This window comes from Lolium perenne, chromosome 6 (genome assembly GCF_019359855.2).
Source record: "Lolium perenne isolate Kyuss_39 chromosome 6, Kyuss_2.0, whole genome shotgun sequence".
Classification (NCBI taxonomy): domain Eukaryota; kingdom Viridiplantae; phylum Streptophyta; class Magnoliopsida; order Poales; family Poaceae; genus Lolium; species Lolium perenne.
Window position 1 is genome coordinate 210,613,240 of NC_067249.2, and position 20,258 is coordinate 210,633,497.

At 44.4% G+C, this 20,258-nt stretch overlaps 1 protein-coding gene and 1 non-coding gene across 2 annotated transcripts; both read right to left on the reverse strand.

The window, feature by feature from the left end:
- Positions 1-11,069: 11,069 nt before the first annotated feature.
- Positions 11,070-11,217, reverse strand: LOC127311003 (small nucleolar RNA Z247). Its single transcript, XR_007857498.1, has one exon. It is a non-coding gene; the product is annotated as a small nucleolar RNA Z247 (small nucleolar RNA).
- Positions 11,218-11,304: 87 nt separating this feature from the next.
- LOC127310072 (mitochondrial metalloendopeptidase OMA1-like) lies at positions 11,305-12,709 on the reverse strand. The gene is made up of 4 exons (XM_051340772.1): positions 12,245-12,709; positions 11,981-12,141; positions 11,818-11,827; positions 11,305-11,610 (listed from the first exon to the last, which is right to left on the reverse strand). The coding sequence occupies exons 1-4, from the start codon at positions 12,707-12,709 to the stop codon at positions 11,305-11,307; spliced, it is 942 nt and encodes a 313-aa protein (XP_051196732.1).
- Positions 12,710-20,258: the final 7,549 nt, after the last annotated feature.

The window sequence follows — 20,258 nt, forward strand, 5'->3', positions numbered from 1 at the left end:
CATACGAAATAGACCAGGAGACCTATACAGATATACACAGCTAGACTATGTTGTTTAACACTCCCCCTCAATCATAACTTGTCCAAGTTAAGATTGCGACGAAACGACACTAGCTGTCTTAACGAAAGTGACTTTGTAAAACCATCAGCCACTTGATCTCCTGAAGGGATGAACCGTATGTTCAACAGCCTCTGAGCTACTCTCTCACGTACAAAATGATAATCCACCTCAACGTGTTTTGTCCGCGCATGAAACACAGGATTAGCTGAGAGATACGTAGCCCCTAGATTATCACACCATAAACTCGCCACTCGACTCTGTGACCCGCCCAGTTCAGTCAGTAGACTCTGCACCCAAATGCCAAAGCTTTATACTCAGCTTCTGTGCTTGATCTAGACACTGTAGCTTGCTTCCGTGCACTCCATGAGATCAGATTTGACCCCAAAAACACAGCAAACCCACCAGTAGACCTTCTATCATCAGGGCAACCAGCCCAATCAGCATCAGAAAAGGCACTAACAGAAGTAGAGGAAGATCTGCTCAATCGCAAACCAAGAGCCACTGTGCCTCGAAGATATCGCAATATCCGCTTAACAGCTGTCCAGTGAACAGTAGTCGGTGCATGCAAAAACTGACAAACCTTGTTTACAGAAAATGCAATATCTGGCCTTGTCAATGTAATATACTGTAGAGCACCAACAATACTCCGATAACGAGTAGAATCCTCACTATCCAACACCTCACCATCAGCCATTGACAGCTTATCAGACACTGACAGAGGTGTATCAACCGGCTTGCATGTCCTCATGTTTACACGATTAAGTAAATCGTTAGCATATTTCTCTTGAGAAAGAATGACACCATCATGCACCTTATTCACCCCAATACCAAGGAAATAGTGCAAACTTCCCAAATCCTTCAAGGCAAAATCAAGACCAAGATCATGAAGAAGAGCAGTCACAGCCTTCTCTGATGAACTAGCAACAACAATGTCATCAACATAAATGAGCAAAAATATAGATACTCCCCCTTTATTGTAGAAAAATAGAGAAGTATCAGCCTTAGATGCAGAGAACCCAAGAGACTGAAGTTTAGAACTGAGCCGAGAGTACCAAGCTCGAGGCGCCTGTTTCAAGCCATACAAAGCTTTATCAAGTTTGCACACAAGCCCTGGATGTTCCTCATAACCAGGGGGCTGTCTCATATAGACCTCCTCTTCCAGAACACCATGTAAAAACACGTTCTTCACATCTAACTGATGAAGATGCCATCCACGAGAGACTGCAATGGGCAGCACCAAACGAATAGTCGCCGCCTTAACCACAGGACTAAAAGTATCCTCATAATCGATGCCATATCGTTGCTTGAACCCTTTGGCAACTAACCGAGCTTTATACCGATCAACAGTCCCATCTGCACGTTGCTTCACTTTATAAACCCACTTACAATCAATGATATTAGTACCACGACGAGCAGGAACCAAGTGCCAAGTGTTGTTCTTTTTCAATGCCAAATATTCCTCATCCATAGCTGCTTTCCACTTGGGATCACTAAGTGCTTCAGAGGTACTGGTAGGCTCCCCAGTACTGCTATAGTTAGCAAAACGAACACGATCATACCGAACTCGGCCATCGGTAATTTGTTTGGGCTGAGAGATCCCACTCTGAAGTCGTGTATGCGGGCGGCCAGGCACAGGCACAGCTGGAGCTACAGGAGCACCATGCACAGATCCGGGTGAGTCTGCCGCATCAGACAGAGTGGCCGCACTCGATCCTGTGTCCCCGGGCGAAGCTGAAGAAGACGCCGCAGAAGATCCTGCGACTGACGACGACACCGCGTCGTGACGCGCAGCTGGCGCATCGGTGCGCACGCCGGGCGGGAAAAGGCCATCGCGGGGGCCAGGCGGGACACTGGCGGACGAACCGCTGTCCGCCACGCGGACATAATCTGCGGCAGACCCTGGCGACACCTGATCCGAGGAGGATCGCGACCCAGATCCTGAAGATTATCGTGCAGGAGTATCCAGGGAAGCTGATTGGCGAGAAACAGCAGGAGAATCTGCTCCGGGATGCGTGCCAGCACTTGAAAAATCACCAGAATAGCCATCCGGACCAGAATTTTGGTCAGATTCCTGCACAATGGACTCAGCAGGAACATTATTATTATTAGCAGGATTAGCGTCAGCAACAAACTGTAAATCATCCCCCTCATGATCATGCATATGGGTAGGTTGCAAGGAGGAAGGAAGAAGGAGGATTTCTGCTCTTAATAGTGCGCCGGCATTGGCATGGAGAGAGGCAAACGGAAACACTGATTCATCAAACACAATATCACGTGAGATGTACACACGACCAGATGAAATATCAAGACACTTGTAGCCTTTGTGTTGATTACTATACCCAAGAAAAGCACATTGCTTAGAGCGAAATTCGAGTTTACGCTTGTTATATGGTCGAAGATCTGGCCAACAAGCACACCCAAAAATCCGCAGAAAACTATAATCCCCTTTATGACCAAAGAGACGCTCAATGGGAGTTTGAGAGTTGATCACCTTACTAGGAAGACGATTAATAAGATAGACCGCCGTGAGAAACGCCTCATCCCAAAACTTCAGAGGCATGGATGCATAAGCTAGGAGAGACAAGCCAACCTCAACAATATGCCTATGCTTGCGCTCAGCTGAACCATTCTGCTAATGCGCATGAGGACATGACACAAGGTGGGAGATCCCAACCTTCTGAAACAAAGAATTGAGCTTCTGATACTCACCACCCCAATCAGTTTGCATGGAAATAATTTTTTTATCAAAGAGTCGCTCAACAAGATGCTAAAAGTCATGAAACTTCTGAAACACATCAGATTTATTTTTCAGAAGGTATATCCAGGTAAACTTGCTATAATCATCAATAAAACTAACATAGTATTTATATCTTCCAACAGAGCCTGGAGCAGGACCTCAAACATCAGAAAATACAAGTTCAAAGGGAAAAGTAGACACACTTGATGATATAGGATAAGGTAGCTGATGGCTCTTGGCCTTTTGACAAGCATCACACACTGACTCTTTGTTTGACTCACTAAACTGAATATTATTCTCACGAAGGACTTGATGAACTATAGCTGAAGAAGGATGACCTAAACGCCTATGCCAAAGCGAAGAAGACGACTTTGCTACACCATGAACTTGCCGGCCAGAAGTGGAAGATGATGGCGCCGGCATGGGATAGATGCCTCCCACACATTTACCTTGTAGGAGGATTTCCCTCGTGTCCTGATCCTTGACAAAGAAAGAGTTAGGCCAGTACTCAACAAAGGCATGATTATCTGTAGCAAGACGACTAGTGGATAAAAGACTTTTGGTGGCTTTAGGAACATGCAAGATGTTTTTGAGATGCAAATCATGAATTACAGAATGACCAACATGACGAATATCCATACCTGCACCACTAGCTGTATGAATCTGCTCGTTCCCATTGTAGCGATCACGAACATGAAGCTTCTCTAGCTCGCCCGTGACATGATCCGTAGCGCCACAGTCACTGTACCAGTTGGTATCAACTCCATAGGATCCAGACCCATAGGCTGCTCCAGCAGACTTGTCAGGGCCCCGATAGTTCTTCTGAAACCTTTTCCAGCAGTTCAGCGCTGTATGGTGATGACCCACAAGTATAGGGGATCGCGATAGTCTTCAAGGGTAGTATAACCCAATTTATTGATTCGACACAAGGGGAGGTAAAGAATACTTATAAGCCTTAACAACTGAGTTGTCAATTCAGCTGCACCTGGAAAAGCACTAGCAACAGGGGTGATGTGAAAGTAGCAGTAATATGAGAGCAAGAGTAACAAGAATACAAAGAAAGCGATAATAGCAATATGAGAGCAATGGCACCGTAAGATAGTTGATACTACTTCCAATGACATGTAGAACAAGTATATAATGATGAGAGATGGACCGGGTTCCCAGCGATCTACACTAGTGGTAACTCTCCAATAAGTGACAAGTGTTGGGTGAACAAATTACGATTGGGCAATTGATAGGAATCAAAGCATTAAGACAACATCGTGCTTATTAATTATGTAGGCATGTTTTCCATATATAGTCGTACGTGCACGCAAAGAGAAACTTGCAAAACATCGATTGTCCCACCAGCCTGTGGCAGCCGGGCCTCAAGGGAAACTACTGGATATTAAGGTACTCCTTTTAATAGAGTACCGGAGCAAAGCATTAACACACCGTGAAAACATGTGATCCTTACATCACTACCATCCCCTCCGGTTGTCCCGATTTCTGTCACTTCGGGGCCTTTGGTTCCGGACAGTGACATGTGCATATAACTTGTAGATACAATCTAAGCAATAAGTATAGAGCTTAAATCTAAGATCATGCCACTCGGGCCCTAGTGACAAGCATTAAGCATAACAAGATTGCAGCAACAATAACTTCACAAACTTTATAGATAGACTAATCATAATGTATCATCCATCGGATCCCAACAAACACAACACCGATTACATCAGATGAATCTCAATCATGTAAGGCAGCTCATGAGACCATTGTATTGAAGTACATGGGGGAGAGTATACCGACATAGCTACTGCTAGAACCCGTAGTCCATGGGGGAACTACTCACGGAGCATGGCGGAGGCGATAGCGTTGATGGAGATGGCTTCCGGGGGCACTTCCCCGTCCCGGCAGGGTGCCGGACAGAGACTTCGTCCCCGAATTGGAGTTTCGCGATGGCGGCGCGCCACGCAACTTTTCCGGAGTTTCGTCAATTGGTACTGCGTTTTTAGGTCGAAAGGGGTTTTATAGGCGAAGAGGCGGCGCGGGGGGCACTGGGGCGCCACACCCTAGGCCGGCGCGGCCGTGGTCCGCCCGCGCCGCCATGTGGTGTGGTGGCCCCCTGGCCCATCTCTGACTCTTCTTCGGTGTTCTGGATGCTTCCGGGAAAAATAGGAGGTTTGGCGTTGATTTCGTCCAATTCCGAGAATATTGCCCGAACAGCCTTTCTGGAACCAAAAACAGCAGAAAACAGGAACTGGCACTGTGGCATCTTGTTAATAGGTTAGTTCCGGAAAATGCATGAAAACATCATAAAGTGCAAGCAAAACATGTAAGTATTATCATAAAACAAGCATGGAACAACAGAAATTATGGATACGTCGGGGACGTATCAGCATCCCCAAGCTTAGTTCCTGCTCGTCCCGAGCAGGTAAACGATAAAAAGAATAATTTCTGTAGTGACATGCTACTTACATAACCTTGATCATACTATTACAAAGCATATGAAATGAATGAAGTGACTCAAGGCAATGATCTATAGTTGTTAACAAGTAGATAACATATAGCAAAACTTTTCATGAATAATACTTTCAAGACAAGTATCAAAAGTCTTGCATAAGAGTTAACTCATAAAGCAATAAATTCAAAGTAAAAGCATCGAAGCAACACAAAGGAAGATTAAAGTTTCAGCGGTTGCTTTCAACTCTCAACATGCATATCTCATGGATATTGTCAACATAAAGTAATATGATGAATGCAAATATGCAAGTATGTAAGAATCAATGCACAGTTAACACAAATGTTTGCTTCTAAGGTGGAAGGAAGTAGGTATACTGACTCAACATAAAGTAAAAGAATGGTCCTTCAAAGAGGAAAAGCATCGATTGCTATATTTGTGCTAGAGCTTTGATTTTAAAAACATAAAGAGAGCATAAAAATAAAGTTTTGAGAGGTGTTTGTTGTTGTCAACGAATGGTAGTGGGCACTCTAACCCCCTTGCCAGACAAACCTTCAAAGAGCGGCTCCCATTTTATTTTATTTTTGAGTGGCACTCATTCCAACCTTTCTTTCACAAACCATGGCTAACCGAATCCTCGGGTGCCTGCCAACAATCTCATACCATGAAGGAGTGCCTTTTTATTTTAATTTTATTATGATGACACTCCTCCCAACCTTTGCTTACACAAGCCATGGCTAACCGAATCCTTCGGGTGCCGTCCAACAATCACATACCATGGAGGAGTGTCTATTTTTGTTAATTAATTTGGGACTGGGAATCCCATTGCCAGCTCTTTTTGCAAAATTATTGGATAAGCGGATGAAGCCACTAGTCCATTGGTGAAAGTTGCCCAACAAGATTGAAAGATAAACACCACATACTTCCTCATGAGCTATAAAACATTAACACAAATTGAGAAGCATTTTGAATTGTTTAAAGGTAGCACTCAAGCAATTTACTTTGGAATGACAGGAAATACCACATAGTAGGTAGATATGGTGGACACAAGTGGCATAGTGTTTTGGCTCAAGGTTTTGGATGCACGAGAAGCATTTCCTCTCAGTACAGGGCTTAGGCTAGCAAGGTTGTTTGAAGCAAACACAAGTATGAACCGGTACAACAAAACTTACATAAGAACATATCGCAAGAATTATAATACTCTACACTGTCTTCCTTGTTGCTCAAACACTTTTACTAGAAAATATCTAGACCTTAAGAGAGATCAATTATGCAAACCAATTTTAACAAGCTTTACGGTAGTTCTCCACTAATAGGTTTAAACCACATGCAAAAACTTAATCATGATCTACTTGAGAGCTCAAAACAATTGCCAAGTGTCAAATTATCCAAGACATATGAGGCATTTTCTTTTCCCAACCAAATAATAATAAGTATTGTAGCTTCCAACTTTTATCATTGAACATTAAAAGTAAAACGAAGAACACGTGTTCATATGAAAAAGCGGAGTGTGTCTCTCTCCCAAACAAGGATTGCTAGGATCCGAATTTATTCAAACACAAACAAAAATAAAAGCACACAGACGCTCCAAGTAAAGCACATATGATGTGACCGAATAAAAATATAGTTTCAGGGGAGGAACCTGATAAGTTGATGAAGAAAGGGATGCCTTGGGCATCCCCAAGCTTAGACGCTTGAGTCTTCTTGAAATATGCAGGGATGAACCACGGGGGCATCCCCAAGCTTAGACTTTTCACTCTTCTTGATCATATATCATCCTCCTCTCTTGACCCTTGAAAACTTCCTTCACACCAAACTTCTCATAAACTTCATTAGAGGGGTTAGTACTCAAAAAATTTGAATCCACCTTGGTCCTGTAGTGGCACATTGCAAGAACTCAATAAAACATCAGCTACAGCTCTCTACGTCTAGAAAACCTCGCTTAAAGTCCACAAGAGACAATGCAAAAAACAGAGACAGAATCTGCCAAAACAGAACAGCCAGTAAAGACGAATTTTAATAAAATACTTCCGTTGCTCAAATCAGAAAACTCAAAACTAATGAAAGTTGCGTACTTATCTGAGGAACACGCACGTAAATTGGCATAATTTTCTGAGTTTCCTACAGAGAATTAGACCCAGATTCGTGACAGATAGAAATCTGTTTCTGCGCAGAAATCCAAATCTAGCATCAACCTTCGATTAGAGGCTTCACTTGGCACAACAAAACACAAAACTAAGATAAGGAGAGGTTGCTACAGTAGTAAACAACTTCCAAGACACAAATATAAAATAAAGTACTGTAGCAAAATAACACATGGGTTATCTCCCAAGAAGTTGCTTTCTTTATAGCCATTAAGATGGGCTCAGCAATTTTAATGATGCACTCGCAGGAAATAGTATTTGAAGAAAAAGAGAGCATCAAGAGGCAAATCCAAAACACATTTAAGTCTAACATGCTTCCTATGCAAAGGAATCTTGTAAATAAACAAGTTCATGAAAAGCAAAGTAACAAGCATAGGAAGATAAAACAAGTGTAATTTCAACAATTTCAGCATATAGAGAGGTGTATTAGTACCATGAAAATTTCTACTACCATATTTTCCTCTCTCATAATAATTTTCAGTAGCTTCATGAACATACTCAACAATATAACTATCACATGCAGCATGCTTCTCATGATTTCCAAACATATAATTTTTATCAAGTTCAAGAATAGTGGAATTAAAACTTTCAAACTTACTTTTATTAATAATATAACAAGGTAGTTGATCAATCTCAAGAGATATGGGACACATAGATAAAGTCAATAACTCTCCAATCCCATTTTCATTAGTAGTACAATTAATAGTATCAAGTAACATAGGACCATCATCTAGAGCTTTATCATAAACATTTGCTAAGCAAAATTCTTTAGTACCATGCATTTCGACATCAGGCACAAACAAAGCCTTATCATAAGATTTATCAAAGTAGCATGGATTATCATATATAACAGTAGCATAATTATTCTCACAAGTTTTACTCGTAGGTACTATTTCAAGAGAATCCACAGGAACATAACATTCAACCTCTTCCGGTAAGCATGGAGGACAATCAAATAGTGTAAGAGATAAAGAGTTACTCTCATTAGAAGGTTGGCATGGGTAGCTAATCCATTCTTCCTCCTTTTGTTCGTCACTCTCCTCTTCCTTTTCATCCAATGAGCTTTCAGGTTCATCAATTTCCTCCTCTTTTTCATCCAATGAGCTTTCAGGTTCATCAGTTTCTTCTTCCACCGGTTCCTGCAAATTGTGAGTTCATTCTTGTGCATTAATGTGTCTCTCTTTATAATCAAGGATATAAGGATTCCTACTGTAGCATTCTATGCAAGAATTAAGGATAGTAGAGACATAATCTTTAAGGTCCTTACAAATAGCACAAGTTTCATAATTCTCAACCATGAAGGATTCTATCTCAGAGGCTCCCATAAATAAGACAAATTGTTCTACCTCTTCGAACCCATAATGAATATAGCAATTCCGGTTATAGTTCTTAATAAAAAATTCCTCACTAAAGCCACATTGAAATTTAAGATGTTTAGTATCCTGTTGAGAGCAACAGTTTATATCATGGCGTCTAAGCAAGATTCTAGCCATTGTATTCAATTTTTCTATCATAGCACTCATTATTTTACCAGTTCTTGATTCTCTATAATTATTATAGCATTCTATAAGCTCCAAGTAGGTTGTAGGTTCTCCCATAACAGCAGTTTTTAATTTTTCGGTTTTTCAAATTTTTATGGATTTTTGGGTATATGAGACAAATAAAACAGGACAAAAATAAACTAAACAAAAGTAAACTACGCAAACTAATACTAGACAGAAATAAACTAAGCACAAATAAACTAGACAAAAGTAAACTAAGCAAAACAAAATAAAATAAAACAGAGAAAGAGGTAGAGTGTACTCCCCAGGTGAACTTATGAGTAGAGCTATGCCTCCCCGGCAACGGCGCCAGAAAACAGTCTTGATGACCCACAAGTATAGGGGATCGCGATAGTCTTCGAGGGTAGTATAACCCAATTTATTGATTCGACACAAGGGGAGGTAAAGAATACTTATAAGCCTTAACAACTGAGTTGTCAATTCAGCTGCACCTGGAAAAGCACTAGCAACAGGGGTGATGTGAAAGTAGCAGTAATATGAGAGCAGTAGTAACAGTAACACAGCAGCAGTAATAGCAATATGAGAGCAATGGCACCAGAAGATAGTTGATACTACTTCCAATGACATGTAGAACAAGTATATAATGATGAGAGATGGACCGGGGTTCCCAGCGATCTACACTAGTGGTAACTCTCCAATAAGTGACAAGTGTTGGGTGAACAAATTACAGTTGGGCAATTGATAGGAATCAAAGCATTAAGACAGAACATCAGGCTTATTAATTATGTAGGCATGTTTTCCATATATAGTCGTACGTGCTCGCAATGAGAAACTTGCACAACATCTATTGTCCTACCAGCCGGTGGCAGCCGGGCCTCAAGGGAAACTACTGGATATTAAGGTACTCCTTTTAATAGAGTACCGGAGCAAAGCATTAACACACCGTGAAAACATGTGATCCTCACATCACTACCATCCCCTCCGGTTGTCCCGATTTCTGTCACTTCGGGGTCTTTGGTTCCGGACAGTGACATGTGCATACAACTTGTAGATACAATCTAAGCAATAAGTATAGAGCTTAAATCTAAGATCATGCCACTCGGGCCCTAGTGACAAGCATTAAGCATAACAAGATTGCAGCAACAATAACTTCACAAACTTTATAGATAGACTAATCATAATGTATCATCCATCGGATCCCAACAAACACAACACCGATTACATCAGATAAATCTCAATCATGTAAGGCAGCTCATGAGACCATTGTATTGAAGTACATGGGGGAGAGTATACCGACATAGCTACTGCTAGAACCCGTAGTCCATGGGGGAACTACTCACGGAGCATGGCGGAGGCGATGGCGTTGATGGAGATGGCTTCCGGGGGCACTTCCCCGTCCCGGCAGGGTGCCGGGACAGAGACTTCTGTCCCCCGAATTGGAGTTTCGCGATGGTGGCGGCGCCACAGTAACTTTTCTGGAGTTTCGTCAATTGGTACTGCGTTTTTAGGTCGAAAGGGGTTTTATAGGCGAAGAGGCGGCGCAGGGGGGCACCTGGGGGCGCCACACCCTAGGCCGGCGCGGCCAGGGTCTGGCCCGCGCCGCCATGTGGTGTGGTGGCCCCCTGGCCCATCTCCGACTCTTCTTCGGTGTTCTGGATGCTTCCGGGAAAAATAGGAGGTTTGGCGTTGATTTCGTCCAATTCCGAGAATATTGCCTGAACAGCCTTTCTGGAACCAAAAACAGCAGAAAACAGGAACTGGCACTGTGGCATCTTGTTAATAGGTTAGTTCCGTAAAATGCATGAAAACATCATAAAATGCAAGCAAAACATGTAAGTATTGTCATAAAACAAGCATGGAACAACAGAAATTATGGATACGTCGGGGACGTATCATATGGCCAGACTTGCCACAAACCTGACAGATGCCATCACTTCGCCCACCTCCATAGGGACGATTTCCTTGTGGGTTGCGCCCACCTTCATTGCCTCGGCCACCTCTGTAGCCGCCACGGTAGTTATTGTTGCGTTGATCATAGCCACCCCGTTGGTCACGGTACTGGAACTGTTGCTGATCACGATACTGATCATGAGAAGGACCACGTCCACGGCCACCACCGCGACCACCACGGGTTGCAGCATTCGCCGATGATCCACCACCGTTGTTCCGAGCCTCCATGCGAGACTCATATGTCATGAACTGAGAATAGACATCACTCAAGCTCACATTCTTTTCTGCCTTGAGAAGTGCATTGATCGCAGCAACAAAGCCGTCATATTCATCATCTAGCCCAGCAAGGATGTATGAGATCACATCCACCGTGTCCAGGGGTTTTCCCGCCGCAGCCATCTCATCAGATACGCTCTTGATCTCATCCAGATAAACTTGTCCAGATTTATCATCCTTGCGGCATTGATTCTACTTGGTGCGAAGATGCACCACACGGGACTGCGATTGGGCGGAGAACATCTCCACCACAGCCTTCCAGACAGCTGCAGACGTCGGAAGACCAACCATCTGTGTCAAGACCTCTTTCGCCATGTTCCTGACTAGAAAACCTAACACCGTCTGGTCCTGCGCTATCCACCGCGCATGCTCGGGGTTGGGAATTGTCACCTCAGCCCCTTCCATGTCCTTCGTCTTCAGGGTCTTCTCTGGTTCCACCGCCGATCCATCGAGGAAACCGTACAGCTGGGCCCCGCGGATCTCAGGCAGAACTTGGGTCTGCCAGCAGGAAATTGTCTCGGGTAAGCTTCTCCGAGATCGAGATGTTGAGGGCTACCGCGCCGGTCGTCGTGGAGGAGGAAGACGACGTGAACGCCATGAAGCTTGCGGCGCCGGCGGCTTCGATCTAGCTAGGGATTGACTGACCAACAAGTCTTATCTAGGGATAGACACATGAATTTGTCATTTTCTTAGCACAAATAACACGATCTCATTCCTGGCAATTTCATGCCTTATCGGAGCATCTTATTTCGATATGTTTGATGCAAGGTCACCATGAAAGATACTCCCTCCGATTCCTTTTTACTAAATCCGAGTCAATTAAAAAGGATCGAAGGGAGTATATAGCAAGAGGGACAAGAGGGAGTACCTTCTGGAGAAGGGCAGCTGAAACAATACTTTCCACATTCCATCAATCAACTCATCTTCTTCTTCCAAGTCAATAAACTGCAGGAAAACAATTTTCAGGACGACAAACCACATGAACTTGGTGATGTTCTCCGCTACGTGTCTTGCAATAGCGTGGCCAACCTACGTACAAAAAACGTGAACAAAATCTTAGTTTAGATTCATTGGAATACCAAAGCCTAGCCCATCCAATGAACAAACCTGCCTATAGTAGTATAGTACGTACCTCATGCCCAAGCACAGTCGCAACCTCAGCATCCATCTCCATCTGTTCCAGGAGTCCTGTGTAGACTATAATTTTGCCACCGGGAAGGCACGACGCGTTGACAAGCTTATCTTTGACGACGATCACCTCCCAGTCGAGCCGATCGAGATGTCCGGCGAGTCCGCGTTCTGCAGCGCGAACGATGTCCATGGTGATCTTGCGGACTCGAACGCTGTCGGGGTGTTCCGGAGGGAGGATCTTGGAGGCCAGCTCAATCTTGGAACGCGCGAAGAAGCACTTCCCCAGGAATCCCTCCGCCAATGGCGGGAGGACGATGAAGTGGCGGCGGTTGGAGTAGGGCACGGTCTCGAATCTGCCGCAGCACAGGGTGATCACGGCGCAGCCAGAGAGGCAGGCCGCCGCTTTGATCACCCGCTTGTCCTGGTACCACTCTGGCCCGCCGCGGCGCCGGGTGAAGGGGATCATGTCCGAGAGCTGCTTGGAGTAGTGGTGCCGAATATGCGTGTAAAAACTATATGTGCGGCGTTAACCCTAATTGGGTCGCCAGGTGTGTTTATATATAGGACAGGTTACACGGTGCCTTGTGGACCAAGGACTTGTACAATTACAGGAGACCGTATACAACTCTATCTACAACAGCTATACAATGTTTAACACTCCCCCTCAATCATAACTTGTCTAAGTTAAGATTGCGCCTAAAAGCCTCCAACTGTCTTGAAGAGAGAGATTTAGTGAAGCCATCTGCAAGTTGGTCTCCTGAAGGTATAAACCGTATGTCCAAAAGTCTCCGAGCTACTCTCTCACGAACGAAGTGATAATCCACCTCTATATGCTTTGTCCTTGCATGAAACACAGGATTAGCAGAGAGATACGTAGCTCCAATATTATCACACCATAAACACGCAGCTCTAGGCTGTGGTACTCCAAGCTCCTTTAGCAAAGTCTGCACCCAAATTACTTCAGCAGTAGCATTTGCTAAGGCTTTATACTCAGCCTCGGTACTGGAACGAGAAACTGTTGCCTGTTTCCGTGCACTCCATGAAATCAAATTAGACCCAAAGAACACAGCAAAGCCACCAGTAGATCTCCTATCATCAGGGCATCTAGCCCAATCAGCATCAGAAAAGGCACTGAGCAATATAGAAGTAGACTTTCTTATCCGCAAGCCTAATGAGATTGTTCCCTGCAAATATCTCAGAATCCTCTTGACTGCTGTCCAGTGAACAGTGGTGGGTGCATGCAGAAACTGACAGACCTTATTAACTGAATACGAAATATCAGGTCGAGTCAAAGTAATATACTGAAGAGCACCCACTATACTTCTGTAGCGAGTAGAATCATCACTACTCAGCATCTCACCATCCACTAGTGACAACTTCTCCGAGGTTGACAGAGGAGTATCAACCGGTTTACAACCTGCCATGTTTACACGAGCAATAATGTCTCGAGCATACTTCTCTTGAGAGAGAATAATCCCATCAGTGTCCTTCTTGACTTCTATACCCAGAAAATAGTGAAGCTCTCCAAGATCCTTTAATGCAAAATCGATGCCGAGATCATGAAGAAGAGCATCAACTGCTGAATCAGAGGAGCTGACTACAACAATATCATCAACATAGACTAGCATGTATATGGTTACTCCCCCTTTGTTGTAGAAGAACAACGAAGTATCAGCTCGAGATGCAGAAAAACCAAGTTGATGAAGCTTAGAACTGAGACGAGCATACCACGCACGAGGAGCTTGTTTAAGACCATATAAAGCTTTATCAAGCCTGCATATATAACCCATGCGAGAGGGATCAAAATAACCAGGAGGTTGCCGCATATAAACTTCTTCTTCCAGAACACCATGCAAAAACGCGTTCTTCACATCTAATTGCCTGAGCTTCCAATTCCGAGAGACAGCTAAAGACAGAACAAGCCTGATCGTGGCAGATTTAACCACTGGACTAAATGTATCCTCATAGTCAACACCATACTTCTGTTTAAATCCTTTAGCAACAAGTCTGGCTTTATATCTGTCGATACTGCCATCAGCTTTGCGCTTTACCTTGTAAACCCACTTACAGTCAATTATATTACGCCCATGTTCAGCAGGAACAAGATGCCAAGTATTGTTGCGAGAAAGAGCAGAAAACTCTTCATCCATAGCAGCCTTCCAACGAGGATCATCCAATGCTTCCTGAAGATTCTTAGGTTCACCAGTACTACAGAAATTAGCAAAACGGATACGGTCATACCTGACACGACCATCAGTGACAATCTTGGGCTTAACAACACCCATTTGGTTGCGCGTGCATGGACGATTGGCAACAGGTTCAGGCACAGGAGGAGCAGAAACAGAAGATCCAGCGCTGTCAGCATCAGAGGATCCACCAGAGGGCTCCACAGACGATCCGGCGCCTGACGCACCAGACGACAGAACTGGCGCCAAGCCAGGCAAGTGGGCGGGAGTGGAGATTGTCGCGCCATGCGTCACGCCAGGAGAGGAGGGAAGCTCGCCTGGATCCGTCTGCTGCTGCACCTGATCAGAGGCAGATTGCCTGGGCAATCCCGAGGAAGATTCATCCAATCTGTCCCCCTGGTTCCCGCCAGAATCTGTATTAAACAGAGAATCATCTGTATCCTGTACAAAGGACTCAGCAGCTAGGTAATTAGCAGGATTAGCATCATCATTAGCCAAAATATCAATATCCCCAAACATAGGACGAATATGGGATGGCAGAACACTGATTTCGGAGCGGCAATTGAGCACCAGCATTGGGATTTAAGGTGGAAAAAGGGAACACCGATTCATCAAACACGACATCTCGTGAGATATAGATACGGCCAGTGGCAATGTCAAGACAACGATAGCCTTTGTGCTGTCCACTATAGCCAAGGAACACACATTGCTTAGAGCGAAATTGCAATTTGCGAGAATTATAAGGGCGAAGGTTGGGCCAACAGGCACACCCAAAAATTCGAAGAAATGAATAGTCACCCTTATTTTTAAAGAGACGCTCAACAGGGGTTTGATTGCCAATGACTCGACTAGGAAGACGATTTATCAGAAAAACCGCCGTCTGAAAGGACTCATCCCAATATTTGAGAGGCATGGAGGCATGTGCTAAAAGAGATAAGCCAACCTCAACGATATGCTGATGCTTTCGCTCAGCTGATCCATTCTGCTGATGCGCATGAGGACAGGAAACATGATGCGAGATCCCAACACGTTGGAAAAAAGCATTAAGTTTGTGGTACTCACCTCACCAGTCTGTTTGGAGAGCAAGAATCTTTCGATCAAAGAGACGTTCAACATGATGTTGAAAGTCATGAAATCGCTGAAACACATCAGATTTGTTTTTAAGCATATATATCCAAGAGAACTTGCTGAAATCATCAATAAAACTGACATAATATTTATTTCTTCCAACTGAAGGACAGGCAGGACCCCATACATCAGAGAACACAAGTTCTAGAGGAAAAGACGACTCACTAGACGACTTTGGATAAGGTAATTGATGGCTCTTGGCCTTTTGACATGCATCACATACTGACTCTTTATTGGACTCACTAAAAGGAATATTATTTTCTCGAAGAATTTTCTGAACTACTGCTGAAGATGGGTGTCCTAGACGCCTATGCCAATGTGATGAAGACTGGACGCCAAGTGCTTGTTTATTGGGTGACCATGATGAAGCCGGCATAGGATAGAGACCACCCACGCTCCTACCTTGAAGGAGAATTTTCTTTGTGTCCTGGTCCTTAATAGAGAAAAAATCAGGCCAATGTTCAATAAAAGCATGATTATCAGATGCAAGTTTATGAGTGGAGAGAAGATTTTTGGTGGCATCAGGAACATGGAGAATATTTTTGAGTTGGAAACTATGATTTGGGGTATGATATAAAGATTGGCCAATGTGATGTATATCCATACCTTTACCATTGGGTCCATGAATTTGCTCTTGTCCATTGTAGCGTTCCCTTGTGGTCAACTTGTCCAACTCCCCAGTAATATGATCAGTAGCCCCAGAGTCGATGAACCAGGGACCTTCAGCTCCATATGATCCTGTTGCTGCATTGGCCGAGCGCTCAGAATTAGGACCTTGATAGCTCTTGTTGAACCTCTTCCAACAGCGGAACGCAGGATGTCCCTCTTTGTCACAAATCTGACAGACTACAGAGGAACCCTGCCTATCGTTGCGGCCTGCACATTGACGTTGCTGGTAGCCTCCACCTTGGTAGTTACCACTGCCATAGTTGCCTCCACCGCCATACTGGTTACCGCCACTATACTGACCACGGCCACCAGTGTTTCCTCGTCCAGCACCTCTTCCCCCTCTATTGCGACCTCCATAGTTGCCGCGGGAAGCAGCGTTTGCTGACAGATCACCGCCATCGCCGCTGACAGGCTGCTGATCATCCAGACGAGATTCATACGCGAGAAACTGTGAATACAGTTCACCAAGACTCACAGATTGCTGAGACTTGATTGACGCAGTAATCGCTGCAACAAAGCCATTGTACTGATCATCAAGGCCGGCGAGCACATAGGAGGCGATGTCTTCATCGTCTTGAGGCTTGCCAGCGGTCGACATCTCATTGGCCAGAGCCTTGATCCGATCAAAGTAGGTTGCTCCCGAGGAAAAATTCTCCCTCTTGGTTTTGCTGATCTGAGTTCGCAGATGCACAATCCGTGCCTTTGACTGTGACGCAAACATCTCCGTCACCTTTGTCCAGACTGCTGCCGACGTGTTCAGGCCGACGAGCTGTGTCAAAATCTCTCTTGTCATATTCCGCAAGAGATAGGAAAGCACAGTCTGATCTTGAGCGATCCACCGCGCATATTCAGGATTTACGACAGAGACCTCCTTGTCGTCGCTGTCTTTGGTCTTGATCTTCTTCTCTGGTTCCTTAGCCGTTCCGTCTAGGTAGTCCTCTAGCATGGCACCACGGATATCCGGCAGCACCATCAAGTGCCTGATCAAGTAATTTTCCCTTGTGAGCTTCTCTGAAACAACACCGTTCAGAGATCCGCCGGGGGCAGCCGCCGACGACGAGGATGAAGGGAAGCTCATGGCGTTTGTCAGATGCGATCTAGGAAGCCTCGCTCTGATACCATGTAAAAACTATATGTGCGGCGTTAACCCTAATTGGGTCGCCAGGTGTGTTTATATATAGGACAGGTTACACGGTGCCTTGTGGACCAAGGACTTGTACAATTACAGGAGACCATATACAACTCTATCTACAACAGCTATACAATGTTTAACAAGGCGCATATATACTGCAGACAATGGGGTTTCTCCGGAAGAGTCCACCTCAATCAGGTCGCGGCGATGATGCGTGGTACTGGCCGAAAGTAGGCCAGTTGTTGAGGCGGTGGCGGCTGTGGCGTGAGTTACCGGGAGAGCACGGGGCGCAAGTTCTTCAAGATGTTCATGTTCACCAGTAGAAATAAAGTTTTGGTTTTTTTTTTGCTTTAAAAAGATTTTGCACCGGATTTAGGATGAACCGGTGCTAAAGGGGGTCATTAGTACCGGTTCGTGCGGGACCCGCCGGCGCATTTGCACCAGTTCGTGTAACCTACTACTCCCTCTGTTCCATTCTAGTGCCTATAGTTTTTTGGCATGGAAATTAGCGGAAGAGTATTTTTTAGACAAGACCCACTAGCTGAATGATTTGAGATCAACGTAAAATTTGGGAAATCCATATCTTCCTAACTTATCATAATAAATTCCACAAATCTCTCTTGTTGATTCTCCATATATGTGCAGCCAAGTTCAATTAAGGAAAGTAAAATATTGTTGCCTAATTTAAGGATGGGCCATGCATTAGGAATCTCAATTAATTATTTCCAATTTTGCATGGATTTTTTCTCACGCATGTTGTGTGGGAGCTGAACGGGGGAGGGGGTAATTGAAAAAAAAGCCAATCTACTACCTTATATTTTCAAACAAATGCCAAAAATCTATAGGCACTATAGAAAGGAACGGATGGAGTATTACGGAAAATTAACAAATTTGAATTTCAATTTTTTTTGCAAAAAAAGTTTAGAAAAAGGTAAACTGACATTAACTTTTGCCTACGACGTCGGAAAAAAGCGTATAATATATCAAAATGATTGTGGGAAAAAGTTGCATCCGCATTCACCGGGGTTTACCCGGTTAGCCAATTTTTAGATTCTCAAAATTCCAAATTAAAATATGAAAGCAGGAAGAATTTAGTTTTTTGCTAGAAATTTAGGATTTTATATATTTTTATTTTTTAAAAAATTAAAATTAATAATTGCATCCTGCATAAAGATTACTATTACTTTTAGCAAATTATAAGATTTTTAAATTTTCAGGTTTTAGGTTTGGCAAAAAAAATTAAAAAAATTAAAAAAATTAAAAACTAAAAATAATTAAAAATAATACAAATTATAAAGTTAATGTTTATTTATTTATTCAAGATTATTATTACATCATTACTTTTGTTTATTAAAATAATTATTTGAAATTCGAACAATAAAGAAATATGACATTGACCGACATGTCAATAGAATTGATATGATACTAGTATCACATACATGCGTGCGAAGCACTTGGATGCGGGACGGAAAGGAACTTGAAAGTTAAACGTGCTAGTGCTATAGTAGTGGGAGGATGGGTGACCGAGTGGGAAGTTTGAGCACGAGTAAGGAATTGGACTAGAGATAAGGGTAGTTAGGGACTAAACTTGTGAAATAACTGAAATATTAGAAATTTTGAAAAAAAAAGAAAAAAGATGCAGTGGAAAATAATTCGAAAAGAATTACGGTAGCGGGGTTCTACCGCAGCACCGTTTTGAGGCATTTTGGGGGGCGGGGGGCTTTTGCACCGGTTGGGCATCCGGTGCATATGGCCTTACCAACCGGTGCAAAAGGCCCATTTTCTACTAGTGGTTCGGCCACTAGATGATCTCTTAGAAGTTACCACGAGTTGGGGCGCTCTTCTTAGGTATCGTGAAAGTTCGTGTCGGGTCCCTATTCTGGTGGAGTCACACTTTTGTTCGAAAATTTTAGATATCTAAAAATGTTCTTTCTGAGCATATACACCCAAGATAAATAAAAAGTGATTTTTCGTCAATCATTACTCAACTAAACTTAGCAATACCCGTTTGCCTTAGCAAACTCAGATGAGAAGTTCCAAAGTCCAAACACAGAAATCAGAAAAAACAGATTGCACAAGCCACATGCATTAAGAAACAATCATCCAACACAAATCGATCCCTAAAACTAGTTAAAAGAACATGGAAACAAGATAATGGATCACATATACCTTAAGCTGCTTCATGTGTTCCAATCTCCTGCTATTTCTCTAAGAGTGTTCTCCGCAGTCCCCCTCCGTTCCGCCCATGTCGCCCTCACGTGGCGGCCGGGGGGGGGGGACCCTAGCACGACGTCGCCCTCCCCCCTCTCCCCCCTCCCCTCCCTCGCCGCCGACAGGGGGCGCAGTCAGGCAAAGCCTGCCCGGCGCCGGCGCCAGCGGGGATTTCATCGTCCCCTCCCACGCGGGGGTCGAGCGCGGGTAGCCTTCCTCGGGCCAGGGCGCGGCCATATCGTCGGGGGCCTCGATGGCGGCGCCTGGCCTCGGCTCGGCGACAGCATGACGGACGGTGAGGCGGTGGTGAGCCCTGCCTGCGGCACAGGGAGGGGTGGGGGCGAGCTGCAGGGGGAAACCCTAGGTCCCCTTCTCCTTGCCTCTTGGCGGCCGGTGGTGGAGGGCTAGTGTTCGGATGCGGCGGTGCCCAAGCGTGTGCGGTGACTCCGGACTACGCGATCTGCTTGGTTTCTCCGGCGGCAACAATGGCTAGCTTGGGATGGTCGCTGGCATGGGGGTCCAACCTGAATAAAGGCAGCGGTCCTAGGGTCTCTCTTGGACAAAGATGAAGACTTGCGGGAGGCCTGCCCTTCATGATCTGGCCGTAGTGTTGAGTTCCGGAAGGCGCCGCCGGCGAATGTAACCGTGCTTCTATTGTCTGGAGTTTGCTGGATCGGTGGTATTCGGTC

Coding starts and splice junctions, on each gene's coding strand:
- LOC127310072 (XM_051340772.1), bottom strand. CDS start 12,709: ATGATCCCCTTCACCCGGCGCCGCGGCGGGCCAGAGTGGTACCAGGAC. Junction 12,142..12,244: donor CGACTGTGCTTGGGCATGAG/GTACGTACTATA, acceptor TTTTGTACGTAG/GTTGGCCACGCTATTGCAAG.